General features: G+C 43.2%; 1 protein-coding gene across 3 annotated transcripts in view; it reads right to left on the bottom strand.

Annotated features, from left to right (window-relative positions):
- Nucleotides 1-1,660: 1,660 nt before the first annotated feature.
- col12a1a (collagen, type XII, alpha 1a) overlaps nt 1,661-13,708 on the bottom strand; it is a 50,150-nt gene continuing 38,102 nt past the window's right edge. For 2 of the 3 annotated variants that reach the window (XM_085441395.1, XM_085441394.1), the window contains 15 exons: nt 9,983-10,141; nt 9,694-9,771; nt 8,912-8,998; nt 8,406-8,459; nt 8,010-8,105; nt 7,606-7,659; nt 6,648-6,701; nt 6,335-6,388; nt 5,743-5,814; nt 5,626-5,661; nt 5,482-5,548; nt 5,210-5,392; nt 4,965-5,042; nt 3,721-3,891; nt 1,661-2,468 (listed from right to left, as the gene is read on the bottom strand). In XM_085441395.1, the coding sequence (XP_085297521.1) occupies nt 2,341-2,468; nt 3,721-3,891; nt 4,965-5,042; nt 5,210-5,392; nt 5,482-5,548; nt 5,626-5,661; nt 5,743-5,814; nt 6,335-6,388; nt 6,648-6,701; nt 7,606-7,659; nt 8,010-8,105; nt 8,406-8,459; nt 8,912-8,998; nt 9,694-9,771; nt 9,983-10,141 (1,371 nt within the window). In that variant the 3' untranslated portion in view covers nt 1,661-2,340. Of the gene's footprint in view, nt 2,469-3,134; nt 3,315-3,720; nt 3,892-4,964; nt 5,043-5,209; nt 5,393-5,481; nt 5,549-5,625; nt 5,662-5,742; nt 5,815-6,334; nt 6,389-6,647; nt 6,702-7,605; nt 7,660-8,009; nt 8,106-8,405; nt 8,460-8,911; nt 8,999-9,693; nt 9,772-9,982; nt 10,142-13,708 lie in introns of those variants that run through there. The other variant, XM_085441396.1, reaches the window with a different exon arrangement.

The following is a 13,708-nucleotide window of genomic DNA, read 5'->3' on the forward strand; positions in this document are numbered from 1 at the left end:
TAGTACCTCTTGCCACGAGTTCCCAGAATTCTTTGCGGTTTTACCCCTGAATGACGTCACATTTTCAATCTCTATGGTAAAACTTGTTTTGGAGATGAAGTATCAGAATTTCAGGAGCAGGACCTCCAAACATGCTCCTTCCAGTTCTCATCTTTTTTGTTCCCCAGTTCTACAAGCTGTTTGTTCTCATTCACGTGCCCCACCCTCCCTCCACTTATCAATTGTTTAACGTCTTCACTTGTATTTATAACACGGGGATCTGCCAGGCCCGGGAGCCCCTTCGAGGCCTTCCCCAAACCGCAGCTCAATTCACATCCAAGCCTTTCAGCTTACCTACTAAAACGCTGTCAAACCTAAAGTGAGGATGTGAAGTGTTCAGATGAACAGATATGTTTTAAAGAGCTTGGAGAGCGTATGAGAAGTCTCAGCTTTGCTGTTCATCCTTTCAGCAAATATGTACATTTTCCAAAACCTTTTCCCTGAAGTCATAAAATGCTACATAAGATTACAAATATTTCTTCCCACTGTAGCCGAAAAAGTGCTTTGTTTGCTGTTTTTCAAGAGGACATCCAGAGATAAAACAGAAGTGTGTAACAACCGCTAGAACAGCCCACTTGAAACTCTGGCCACAAAGTGAACACAGATGGACGCTGGATTGCCATCAAACTCAACCAGACCAGGTGGATTACAGTGAGGCATCAGTAAGTTTGGGGGGAAACGCGGTATCGTTTGGATGTGGTGGAAAAATGGGGGCAAATGTAGCCTCAGAGTTTGCTTGGACGGCGTCGTCGAATGATGTTGAGATGATAATGTGTTTGCTGTATGTTGAAACGCAGTGTGAACTCTGTATGGCGTAAAAACAGGTGTGGATACATTTCCATATGTCGCACTAAACATGTCTGTAAGTACTATAAAATAAAAAGGGGAGGGGCTTAATAGAGAAATCATGTGATAACTAAAGCAGTGAGAACCATCAGCTGTGGGTCCTTTCACTTAAGCCTTTGTGTAACATGTAGCAGCTGTTTTACACCTTCATGCACTTATCATCAGGAAATAAAGGTAAGACACATCCAGAGTGGAATGTTTCCACGTTTGTGTTGCCGAGCTTGACCTCGGGACATTACTCGCAGCTCTTATCTGTGGCATTTGTGCAGAACCCCTCCTCAGACATGCTTTCCCTTTATCACAACAAACAGAAACTTGTCAGTTGTTGCTTACCTCATACGTCTCTTATTTCACCATTAGACATGCTTGAAGGGCATAAATCTTTGGGTTTTTCCAGTGCTGGTATTGGCCCAGTTACCACTACATTGTTTCCTTATGGATCTCTAAGCTTAATTGTTGCAGTCTGATAGGATAAAAGCCAAGCGGTTTCATGTCAAAGACTGTGAAGTAGCTCAGAAGTTGAGAAAGCTCTTTCTTTCTTTCTTTCTCTTCTCGTTGTCTTGACAGGCTCAAAATATCTTTAGCTGTCAAAATAAATAAAGTTTTCCACTTCAAAGTCTTTTCCTGAAAGTCTCATGTTGAGGAAAAACAGGTTCTGTCGCTCAAATAAACATCTAGAGGAATTTCGAACAGACAGCAGCTGCGGCTCAGACCTTTGACGTTTCTGACTCAAAGTTCAGTTTATAGAAAAACGATAAGAAAGCTCAAACAACTGTTACATTTTCAGTAGTTTTATTGAAAAATGCCTCTTTCGTTTCAGAAATAAATAAGAAAATAAGGCTGTGTGGAATTCACAAAATGTGCAGTTAAAACATGAAAATAGCAATCCTATGTCCATAGTCTTGCAACCAAATTGAAACTGCATCGATAGGAAATGACAACTATATTCTGCCTTAGAAATCCTCAGTAAATATACAGCACAATTATGCAATTCCACCTTTGGTAAGAAAACAAAATATTTAAAAAGAAATGCTGCTTGTTACAAAGAGTCAGAATATCAGCGGGTTTACAAATTGGTCACAATGTCACAGGGGCGATGTTTTTTAACTGAAACGGCAGTACTTACTGAAAACGACATGGGTAGATGGAAAGTGTTCAAAAACATACACGATGTACATCTCTGGACGGGATTTTACACGATTAGTGCACTGAAGCCCGATTAACACTTGCGGTTATATTACAAGCAGACACTTGGCAAGCACACAGGTTTGTAACATGTACATTTGTATTCATCTTCCTAAAGTTTGTCACATCAAAAAAAATATATATGTTCATTATAGCCAGGGGTATCAAACCCATATAAGTACTAGTTTTGCTCTGGATATCGCTTCATCCTCACTTAAGTGTTCCTGTAAGTTATTCAATAGTAGACTTTCTGACCGCTCCTTAACGTAGCTATGATGCTAGTGTTTCTGTATTGTCCTGTGGTAGCGATCGCTTTCCTCTGGGGTTTCGTGTCTCAAACTCTCCAGCTGGCTCCACAGGTATATTCACTACTTCGGGTTCAGGTGGGTACTGGTTGGCTAGAAACATATTGAGGATGGCCAATCAAAAAACGGGCTGCTTCTGCAACTTTTCACATGCACAATTTTAAATTATATTGCACTGTGGACTTTAAAAAATGCCCTGTGTCAAACTGCTTCTCTCTAAAGTAACAAAAAGAAGTTTTAAAAGCTGTGATGACATTTACAATAAAACCCAACAAGATATTGAATAAAAAAGACATAGTAACATAACCAGCTGATACTATAAAAGACAAATGGAAATAGCAGGAAAGCAACATTTAGCACCATTTTCACCAATGTACACAAAGAGCACGATGATTAAAAAGTACAAATGAAACATGCTTCAGTCTGGACCAGAGCTGTTTAGGGCACTCAGGCGTCATAAACAGGGGTTATGCTGATGTAAGTAAGCAGAGGGTTACAAGGCACGAGCTCAATACAGATGTTAACTTGATTTTTAGTGAAATGTCTCGTTTCATACAATCATTTACAAGGCAAAACATTAGTTTTATTTACACGTGTCACCTCTACATTAACGCTCCTCTATGTTAGTACTTGTTTTGGGTGGTATTTGTACATGCTCCTTCCTCTGTAGAAGTGCTCAGTCTCTGCTTTCTATCTCCCAACGGTTTGTGGTTCAAGATGCAAACAGACCAGCAGGTTGCCATCACCGTAGCTTGTAGCTGTGAGATGATGTTAGTCCGCTCCATTCGTGTTTTTTTTTTTTTTTCTTTTTAAATGTTCAATAATCATGTCCGTGGCGATTTATCCTTACATGCCCCATAGCAAACGGCCAAACATCTCAGAAACGGGACTTCAAAGTGTAAGCAGCACAGTTGACTTAGAACGTTTACTATGCAAAACCTGAAAATAGTTCAAACAAGGTGTGAGTTTTCTGTGGAACAAAGTAAAAAGCATCTCATTTGACCAATAGCTAGAATGCTTTACATGCCAGTTTCAAACCTGGACATTAAATGTATGGAGGTATTTAAATATACAAGTTACAAATTATTTGACCGCTTCTTCAAAAGTTGCTATTTTTGAAAATTTGTCACACGCAAACCAACAAAGCTCAACAGAGTAGCATGAGTAACTGAAAAAGAATCCCAGGGAACAAAACTAATAGTTTTATTCCGATATCAACACTCTGCTGCATTCATACCTCCATCCATTGAATTTGTCCAATGAGCTGCCAGTCTAATAATCGTGCATACACTTGGAGTTTCCTCTGATGTAGCACCATGCAGGACCTACAGCGCATCAAGCGTACCTGTGTAACCTTGTCCGTTGTAAGGAATGCCAACACACTGAGAGGAGTCGCAGTACCCAGGTGGTCCCGGTGGTCCCCTCACGCCTGAAGTGCCCTGACGACCTGGAGGGCCACGAGGCCCAGCGGAGCCAGAAGGCCCCGGGGATCCGGTTCGTGACTCTCCGGGTGGCCCTGCAAATGGGAGCGAGAAGGCGAGTGAAGCCAACCTGAGCAGGGAGTCTCTACAGCTAAGCACAAAACCCCACTGACATCATCCGCAACCCGTCTGTGGAAACGGTGGGGGTTCACAGGGCAGCAGAACTGTAATTTCAACTTTTCAGTGGCTCAATTAAAGAGAGGGATGCAGTCTGGGCTGTTTGGAATCACCCCGGCCCCGTCTGTCTAGACAGCAAAACTCACGGTGGAATTTTCCCCCCTCTTTTTTCTCTCCTTTAAGTGAGCCCATGTGTTGTCAATGAAGCCACTAAAGAAAGCTCATTGTACAACAATCTGACCCCCCCACTCACACCCACACACATACACAGTGCGTGTGAGTCATCAGCGTGGACTTCCTAGTTGTTTCTCAATTCATTCACAGAAACAGAGATGTCAGTGTTCGGTGTGGGGTAGACATCAATAGGAGGTTCCTGTTGTTGAGGAATCACTTCCCAAGGGAACGGAAACTTTCTCGAGCACTTTTATAAGCCGCACACCAGATCTCATTTTCACCTAAAGAAAACTACAAGCTCATTCAAACTAATGACATTTTCTCTTTTTCTTGAACTGCAACACGGTCTAAAGACGTCCTGGGTGCTGTCTGAACATCACATGTGGAAATTCTTTTTCCATTTACCGTGGATGTCTTTGTAGATGTCTAATATGCACACATCACATAAATCTTTAAGAAAGGAAAGAATTGGGAAAATGTTTGGGGCCTCTCCAAAAAATTTATGTAGCGCAGCTGCCCAAACCAAAGATCCTGAGCCACAGTTACTGTAGGTAAATTTCAGCCTCTTGCTGAAATGTGTCGTTTTAATGGGGCCAGTGGGAGTACTCGGTCCCAGAAAGGTCCACCAAGAAGGTTGGAAAAGGCTGTCACGGCGAAACTGTGTTAGAGTCAGGATCGAGTTATAAATTTGAACAGTGGGAGAGCAGCAGACTGTCTGCAGCTGCTGGAGAACAATGTTCAACAGAAAACAAGCTTAAAGCAGCTCGTTTTCTTCTCGCTATGGCCTACTTCACTTCAAAAAGATGAATTGTGTTACCTGGTGGTCCACTTGGACCTCTTTGTCCTCTGATACCGGTTCCTGGAGCCCCTCGCTCTCCTTTATCTCCTGGCAAACCTACAGAAACATTAAAGAGTAGAACTCACTTTCAAACAAATGAAAACAAGTTCTCATATCTGGCAAAAAGGAGAAATGTTCAGGGTGTCTATGAAACACAACTGAGGTGACTCTTGATTAAAGTGTTTGCTTGGAATTGTGGATAAACCACAGAGTTGGTATCGCACCTCTTTCTCCTTGATTTCCAGGTAAACCAGGGTTTCCAGTGAAACCAGTTCGGCCAGGCTGTCCGGGCTCTCCGCGGGATCCCGTGTTGCCAGGAGGGCCCGGAGGCCCAGGTGGTCCAGGAGTGTTGCTACGATATCCGGAAGGAATCTGGTTGAGCAGCATGTCGACTCTGCTCATCTGACCTTCAAACAAAGAGGACGCATCAAAGAGATTTAGGACAGAAATATCATTTAAGATAAATTCCCAGAGTTATATGAAACATTTGACTCACTGTTCACAAGCTGTTCACAAACTTGTCGGGCAATGGAGCGCATCATGTTCTGGGATGCAAAATCTCCCTGGAAAACAAAGATGTTGTCATGAAGCGATTGTTTCCTAAAGCGTTACAAAACAGCGATGAGAAGATGATACGCACCCTCTCTCCTTTCTCTCCTTTAAGGCCAACAGGTCCCTGTTAATGAGAGGAACAACATGAGAACAAGCGTACCACGTCCTGGACCCCTATATTTGTGCCACGTTATTCAGTACGTACTGGACTTCCTAGATCTCCTGGTTTTCCTGGTTTTCCTGTTATTCCTGGAACACCTGGATTTCCAGGATTTCCCTAAAAAAAAAAAAAGGAGAATTTTCAGAGAAAAGCGGTTTGTATTTGAAATGACTGCACAGTAAATGTAATCGTAACATTTAACTTCTGCTCCCTGTTAATAGCTGCATAACAAGCTTTAGGTAGGGAGCTATACTTTAGCATCTGCAGCGGGTTGGGGGGGTGTAGGGGCACGTGGCACAAGCTGCCAAGAACAGATTGAAACACACACATGCACACAAACACACTCGCCAGCCGGTGCTAATGGCTCTTGGAGCACTCAGGATGGTATAGTACGTGTGCGTTCTATACTGGCTGGCATGGCGGCTGGATTAAGTGGATTCAGACCTCCTTAAACCACAGAAAAAGGAAATGAGATGCACGCACGAGCCTGGTAACAGTGGAGGAAGCTACAGACTACAGCCTGCTTTTCATGTGCCGTGGAGCCAGAGGAGTAATTGTTGCAGATATATCAGGAAATAAAGCACACTCCACTGAATATTTATTTGGCTCCTTTCAACACAAACAATTCCACACTCACCATGGGTCCTGGTGGGCCTCTGGGTCCAGATGGTCCCTCCTTTCCTGGTGGCCCCTAAGCAGAAACAACATACAATCACACATGGATAACAACACACTGGAGACCCCTGCAATACATCAGCCTGTGTGTGTGTTTTTACATTAGGCTTATAGGCAGTGGCTCAATGGTTCTGGCTGACGTAAGTGAGAACATGGAGGCAACATCAAACATGGGGCCGTGTATAAGTGGCTGATCGCATGTAAAACATGTGCTTGAGTATTTCTAGGCTTTGAACACAGTGTGAATACAACGCATGTCCAAAGATCGATCTTACCCGCGCTCCGCTCGGTCCAACGGGGCCCAGAGGACCGCGCTGTCCAGCAGGACCCTGGGAAAAAGGCAGACACACTTCATCAAATGTGAATGATCAAGAACAGGACATTTATAGAGCTCCCCAGTGGCCCCGCTGACCTAGAATTAACAGAAAAATCCTGCATTTTCCTCAGTGTCGAGCCAAAAACAGTACATATTTTGGTAGGAAAACCTCTCTCTTGTCTCTTGACGTAGGACATCTTGTAGAAATGTACATAGGCTGTTATAATAAGCTGTATTACGTAAGCAACGATCACAATGCTGCCAACAAGCTCTGGGACTTTCTCTCATGTCTGAATTTGCTTATTCAAGGACCAGAATGGCCAATAGTGAGGTTCTCTCCAACTGAACGGTGGGAGTTGGCTGGATGAGTGAAGCGATGATGGCTACGCAATACCAAGCCTCTCAAATCCAGAAAATTCCTAACTATTATATAAAATGGATTTGGCCTAACTTCATATTTGCTTCTGACAGTCAAAAAAAATCCGTGCAACCTCAAAGAACTCCCAAGAGTCTGCTTTTATTTGACCTTCATTTTCATCCACAAGCTCAGCAGGATGTCTTCTGCCATAAGTCAAAGATGCTCAAACTTCAGACAGAGTGCAAGTCTTTACCACGTCCCAATCATCTTCAGTTACAAGGCTGGAGAAGAACATGTTCCATTCCCCATTTCCCCTTTGGTAACATGAGCCTGCACTTCATAATAATTTAACTGCATCAGCGGCCTTCTACCGTTTGTCAATCAGTGGGCTGATCTGAGAGTGTGGGACTCCCTGAGGATGGCATGGTAAACCTCCCACTCTGAGTGTGGTTTTCATCCAGCCATATGGACTAAATCCAGGCTCCAGTAGCAACACCGCTCTCTGTGGATAGTCTCCCGTTTCCTGCTCACAAACCACAAAATAAAGAGAAGTACGTACTTGCAGACCGGGCATGCCTGGGTCTCCGGGATCTCCCTTCGGTCCTGGGCGACCCTGAAGATGGAGGATGAGAAAAGACAAGCTTGCTTTAGTCTTTGGGGTTGTTTTCTTTCGGTGAACCTGTGATTGTGATTGATTTTGTGTTTTCACAAGAACATCTGCAGGTAAAAAAAAATCCTAAGCGAGCCCTCTGGTCTTTCTTCACGTCGAGGGGAGTGTGATGTGTTTTGACATTAGTTATAAATCCAACTCACTGGCAAAATGTAAACTACATCAGCTATTCATCAACTTTCACACAAACTTCACTTATCAGCACATGTGAACGGTAATTTAAAGAAAAAACAGTGATAGTGTGGAAACGTACATCTACTCAGAGGATTTCTTTGGAGTGTGGATGAACTTACTGGTTCTCCAGGCAGAGAGAGTCCGTTAGGGCCTTGTGGACCTGGTGGTCCCATCGAACCTGGAAGTCCTTGCTCACCACGTGGGCCCATCGAACCCTAAAGCATTAACCGAAACATACAACGAAATGTTACACAGCCTCTGGCAACCTAAAGCAAACCTTTAACTGCACATATAGACAATGATTGCCTCGGGAAACGAGCCTTTAGGTTACCTAACATAGGCCCCTCTAACTGTAGCTGTGGAAAAACATACAGTCGATAACTGACTTCAGATGTGTGCAATTTGCAATAGCTTGCGAAATACCATGGCATCGCGAAGCATATTTATCACATATCTAACTTTACTTTAGGAGCCTCATAAAATCAAAGCCTACAGTGATGTCAAGTTTAACTTACAGGCTTGCCAGGATCTCCTCTGTCTCCTCGAGGTCCTTTGGTGCCCGGGCTTCCCTAGAAAAGTGAGGAGCCAGAAATCCGAGTGAGTGTAACAACAGGAGCAAGTTCCAAAACCCCTAAAGCCCCAAAGCCAGCGAAATCCTTGCATTGGCTTAGTGAGGTTACCAAGCCCACATATTCCAGACCTCTCCTCAAGACGTCTGTACTGCCGTTTTTCCGACAGGCATTTATCTTTTGACACTTTTCCCCAAGCCCACTTTTTTTTTTTCACATGTGCCACTTGTCTCATCCTCAAATGCTCTTTCCAGAGATTAAAAAAAACATCCTCAGTGAGTTTGAGTACAAATGTGAAGCTGTATGGTCACTGTAACAGAGAACGGTCTGGCTTTATCATCATCATCTCTGAAATATTTCTGTCTTCTGAGAAAACTGCTTTATCAGGTGAAGACACGCAGAGGAAGAGGAAGTGAAGGCAGATTAAGGGATGATGGAGGGAGTTTCTGTACCAAAGGTCCAGGAGGTCCCTGGGGGCCGATGCTGTCCTGCGTGCACGTGCAAGAGTGAGGAAGGGATGGACACTTGGCCTCATCTCTCTGAAAAGGACCAAAGTTGAGCAGAAACACACATTATTATTGCATATTTAACACCAACTGACAATCGAAGGCTTGTCTTTGAAATCTGTAGCATACAATTACACAATTAGGCAACAGTATCCCAACAAACTCTGGTCATCGTGAAGCTTCAGGACCAAACGCTGTCCACGTATGGAAATGATTGGTTGATGTGATGTGTTATATAAGACTGGAATCATTGACATGATGGATTAATATGTGATGCAAATTATACAAGAATTACTTGTAATTGCCTAAATGTGCATGCATCCGGTTTTTACCATAATGCATCAAAGTAAATGTGATTTAGTGAGTGCTTGGTGATCTAAAGGAGCGTTTGTTTTCATGTAATCGGGAGGTCATGATGGCAATAGTGCGATTAGCACAATTACACAGGATACAAGGTTCCACTGAGGCCAGCTGAGGCGCTTTCTTTTCAAACAGCACTATAGCGTTTTGCTTAATGACCACATACCAGCAAACGTAGACTTTGGGCTGTAAACCCAGGATAGTGTATACAGTCACAGTGGACCTCTGGAGATGTGTTACAGCTAACAGCAAAGATTAAAGGCTTCAGAGAGAACATGGGAAGCAAATGTGGCAGAATAGCCGAACAGTGCGCATGTATGTCAGCGGCCTTCTGGCTTGTTTACGACACGATTCTAAATTGTTCTTACTGTTGCAGGCAGGTCGCAGCATCTGTCTCGGCTGATCCAGCTCAAACTGCAGACGATATCGAACATCTGGAGCTGGAACTACACAACAGAAGAAGCGAGGCTGTTAACAAATGGCTCCTACGCTGTTAAAAGACAGACGCATTCGGTGGGAGCAGTTAAAAGTGAATTGTGCATCTATGACAAGAAGTTTTGGATGTTCTTTCTTTGGAAATTTAAGAGATGATCTTCCAAAAGCGTTTTTCCAAACTTTTGCAGTTTTAATGAGTCCCAGCTCGTTTTTTTGACTTACTGTAGCAGACTGCCTCCTTCCACCTCCAGACTTGACCATCTTGCCAAGCACTTCATAGCCATCCAGTGTGATGTTGTTGGCCTCTTTGATGGGCTTCTCTGCCACCTCTTGGCAGTCAATGTTGAGCTTGACTTTCTCTGGAGAGACGGTGATGTGGAGCTGCAGGATGGACGGATGAAGAGAGGGCACCATTAACATCTTTGTCTCCTCAGCTGCCAAGTTGGTTGCAACGATTATTTGGCAAATATTTCTAAGAACATTGGCGCTTCTGAAAAGCTGGTTTGGCATTTAAATCTCTTTGGCTGCCGTTTAAATATTAATCTTTTCTTTATAAGAAAGTGAAACCATTAGACTAGAAATGTTTAGTCTTTGAGCTGCTGTTTGATGCCTCCACAGATAAATGGACAGTAAAGTGGGAATATACAACACTGGCATTTCCATGTGGTATTAAAGTGCTAGTCAGTGATTGTATAACAGCACAGAGTGACAAAGTGCCAGTTTCTGAAGTTTCCTTTTCAGAGGACCCGGCTCCACATCTTGAAATAATATCTTTTGCGGTGTGCCATCAAAAGTCCTACACTTTCCATAGTTTCCCTTCAGAGTTGCACATTTTCCTCTGCCTATCAGTCAGACAAGCTTTCTTTATGTCAGGAAAAGCAAGCTACCAATTCTTTCTACAAAGCTATACCAACCACAGACTAGGCCATAGTTCTTGGCAATCAATCTTAAAATTATAGTTTACTTCCTTGGAAACAGAACAAACTATCTGGTGAGACCACATAGAGAGAGGGCTGCCGTTTATCTCCAGGTCCTGGCGTGGATATAATTCGCCACGATGCTCCTGAGGGCTTACCAAAACATGGTTGGATGGTATACTGTACACATTACCTCACTGACCAGCAAGTAAACACAGTAAAAAAAACAAAACAAAACACAGTGTCACTGGAAATTGAGGCTTCAGGAAAAATAATGACCAGCGCTCCCTCAGCTGATGGTTGCTGTTAAATGATTTTGTCCAGATGCAGCAAAGCGTTGACAGACGAACAACTTTCATTCATCAATTGTTAACACAGAGGGTTTCACTGTGCTCTGCTGTGTCAACACTCCACAGTCACAGCACATATGGTGAGATTTCAAGCTGACACCGTCGCCGCTCCAATGCACATGACATCCGAGATTGATATAATATCACATTTTGTTGCTCTAGGCTCCGTCCTCCGTCTTCCTCCATTTTTTTTCCAATCCTGAACCTCAAAAGACTCAAAGCCCTGTTAATAAGCAGGTGTAAGTCTTCTCTATGAAAAAAAAAACTGAATTATCTTTAACTTTGTCGACTTTTTTGTCAGAAATGAAGATTATAAACAATTTGGTATTGGGCTCACAAAGAGCGGTACACTGGCACCGCCTTCATGAACAAAGACAACGCAAACTAAAATGTACTTTTCACTATTACAACAACTTACATGATCAAACTTTAAGCAGTGAACACGCGATTGGTCATCATGACATATGGAAAAAATCTTTGGTTACCAGCAAGGTTCCCATCAGTCAAATGTGGTGGGGGGCGGGAATTCCCCAGTGGGGCTAGTGAGTGGTTAGCATCTGCTATAGCCATCTCAGAGAGTGATCCCACATGTTTAAGTAGCAGTTGACCACGACCTCCCCAGCTTGGGTTACTCTTTATTAACTAGCCTGAAGGACACAGAAAATACTCTAGAAGCGAGTCAAAAACCTGATTACAAGACACAAAGTGCTTTCTGTCTAACATTCATGCACATCCAGACTCCACTGAAAGCATCGGGACTGGCTTGCAGACAGAGATTGATTCAGTTCCAGTTAGCAGATGATATCCTCTACCAGCTGATCCAATGAAAGCTGAGGTGTAAGGTTAGAAAGTAAGTCTTCACTAAATCTGTATTCACTCCGTATTTCAGATCTCACTGCGTTTCGCTTTTCTCCACACCCACAAAAAAACCCAACTATCATTTGTGACAGTCTCATCAGTGGTCACTCTGGCTGAGCCTGCGCACACTCATGCTGAGGTCAGTCTGTAATAGCCACAAAGTGTTGGAAAACCACTGACAACATGTAAACACACTCCACCGCAGCAGTCAGCAGCGGCATTTACTCAGCAGACCAGCAAATAAGCAGCTAGGTAGACCGCTGCAGACTCGCCAGCTCATGCAACGCACATGCACGCGCAATCGCACGCACCGAAGACTCGACCGACTGTGATGCAATTAAAATCCAATCCTGACCCAACATTTTCCAGGGTCGCATTCATTCATAAAGTCACCCTGCAATTAGCTGTGTAGACGCTAAACGGTCAAACTAAAAAGTAATTTGCTGCAGGCTCTGATCTCTGGGCCAGTACATCACGCTGAGCTCTTTCATGTCAGGAAGTGGGGTGGCAATCTTTGATGTCAGATAAGATGTCTGTATGTCGAAAAGGGTCGTTTACTTCGATGACCTTAGAATAAATGTACAGTGTACTAAATAGAAATAGCAAATGCAATTGGTTGTGACTTGGAGTACACCGAAACCAGCTGCTTTCCCCCCGGTGATCAATTTAGCATCATAAATCTTTCCAGGTTTGTAAAATATACCGTCTTACTGTGCTGAAACAGAACAGGGGATGTTTTGAAGTCACTGATGCTTTGCACTGGCCACAAAGACAGTCCATGTCTCTATTTACCGCTTTCTGTAGCCCAGAGAAAAAGCATACGATACAAATGGTGTTTATCACAGTAGTAAGCCCGGCATGTGTTCCTAATATAGCGGCTAAACCGACGAAGGGAAAGAAACAGTCTGAAACACAATATCGCCGCTGTTGTTGATATTCTGTGTAAGATGAGAGGTTTTGGCCGATTGTTTGAAGAGTTGATGTTCACGAATCTTTAAATACATGCCACTTTAGGAGTTCTGGCTTAATTTCTCACAGGAAATCTGGAGCAGATGATGGTTTCAAAATAAAGAAAATGTTTCATCAAGACAGTTGCAAACATCTGGATCCTGGAGCCTTAAATCCACCGCTCACTGTCCTTGCAGCATTCCGCCAATAATGTGTTTCCTTGCTTTCACAATGAGAAAAGTACACATTCCAGCCCAAATCTCCACCGATCGCACAAGCAAATTTCAGCCGATTCATCACGGGGGCTACTGATTTTTATATCTTCAGCGTTAACTTAAACTCGTCCTGAAATTTCAGCTTTTAGTTTGAAAACGGAGAACATTTAGCAGACGGGGAGGTCAGGTGAAAGACGCTTTTTCATGCACCTGCAGGAATGTCTTTTGGGGAATTAAATGAAGATGTTTCGTGTTGTTTGTGGAAAAAATGCAAGCAAGTCAACTGAACCCACATAAAAATTGATACAGCGAGGAGCAGATTGGTTTGGAATTCATCTAACAACTACCAGGAAAGCTTAGAGTATTAATGTGGTCAGACCGCCATGATTCACTCTAACAGTCTGCAGCAGAATTTCCCTCCAGCCAAAGTTTTTAAAACTTATTTATAGCCTCCACAGCCCATTTGTCATATTCACTGGCCGTGGCTTAAATTAAAGAAAGAAATAAATATATATATATATATGTGTGTGTGTGTGTGTGTGTGTGTGTGTAAAAAGGGGCCACTTTGACAGCAGGTTGCCACTTTGAGATTGATAGCAGGAACCTTTTGATACGGCTACATGACCCTGAATGTTTTGTCACATCTTCGCATTAAAAGGT

The sequence above is a fragment of the Copadichromis virginalis genome, linkage group LG19 (genome assembly GCF_057382275.1).
Source record: "Copadichromis virginalis isolate Kocher_CV1m ecotype Utaka linkage group LG19, C_Virginalis_male_GT1.1, whole genome shotgun sequence".
NCBI lineage: Eukaryota > Metazoa > Chordata > Actinopteri > Cichliformes > Cichlidae > Copadichromis > Copadichromis virginalis.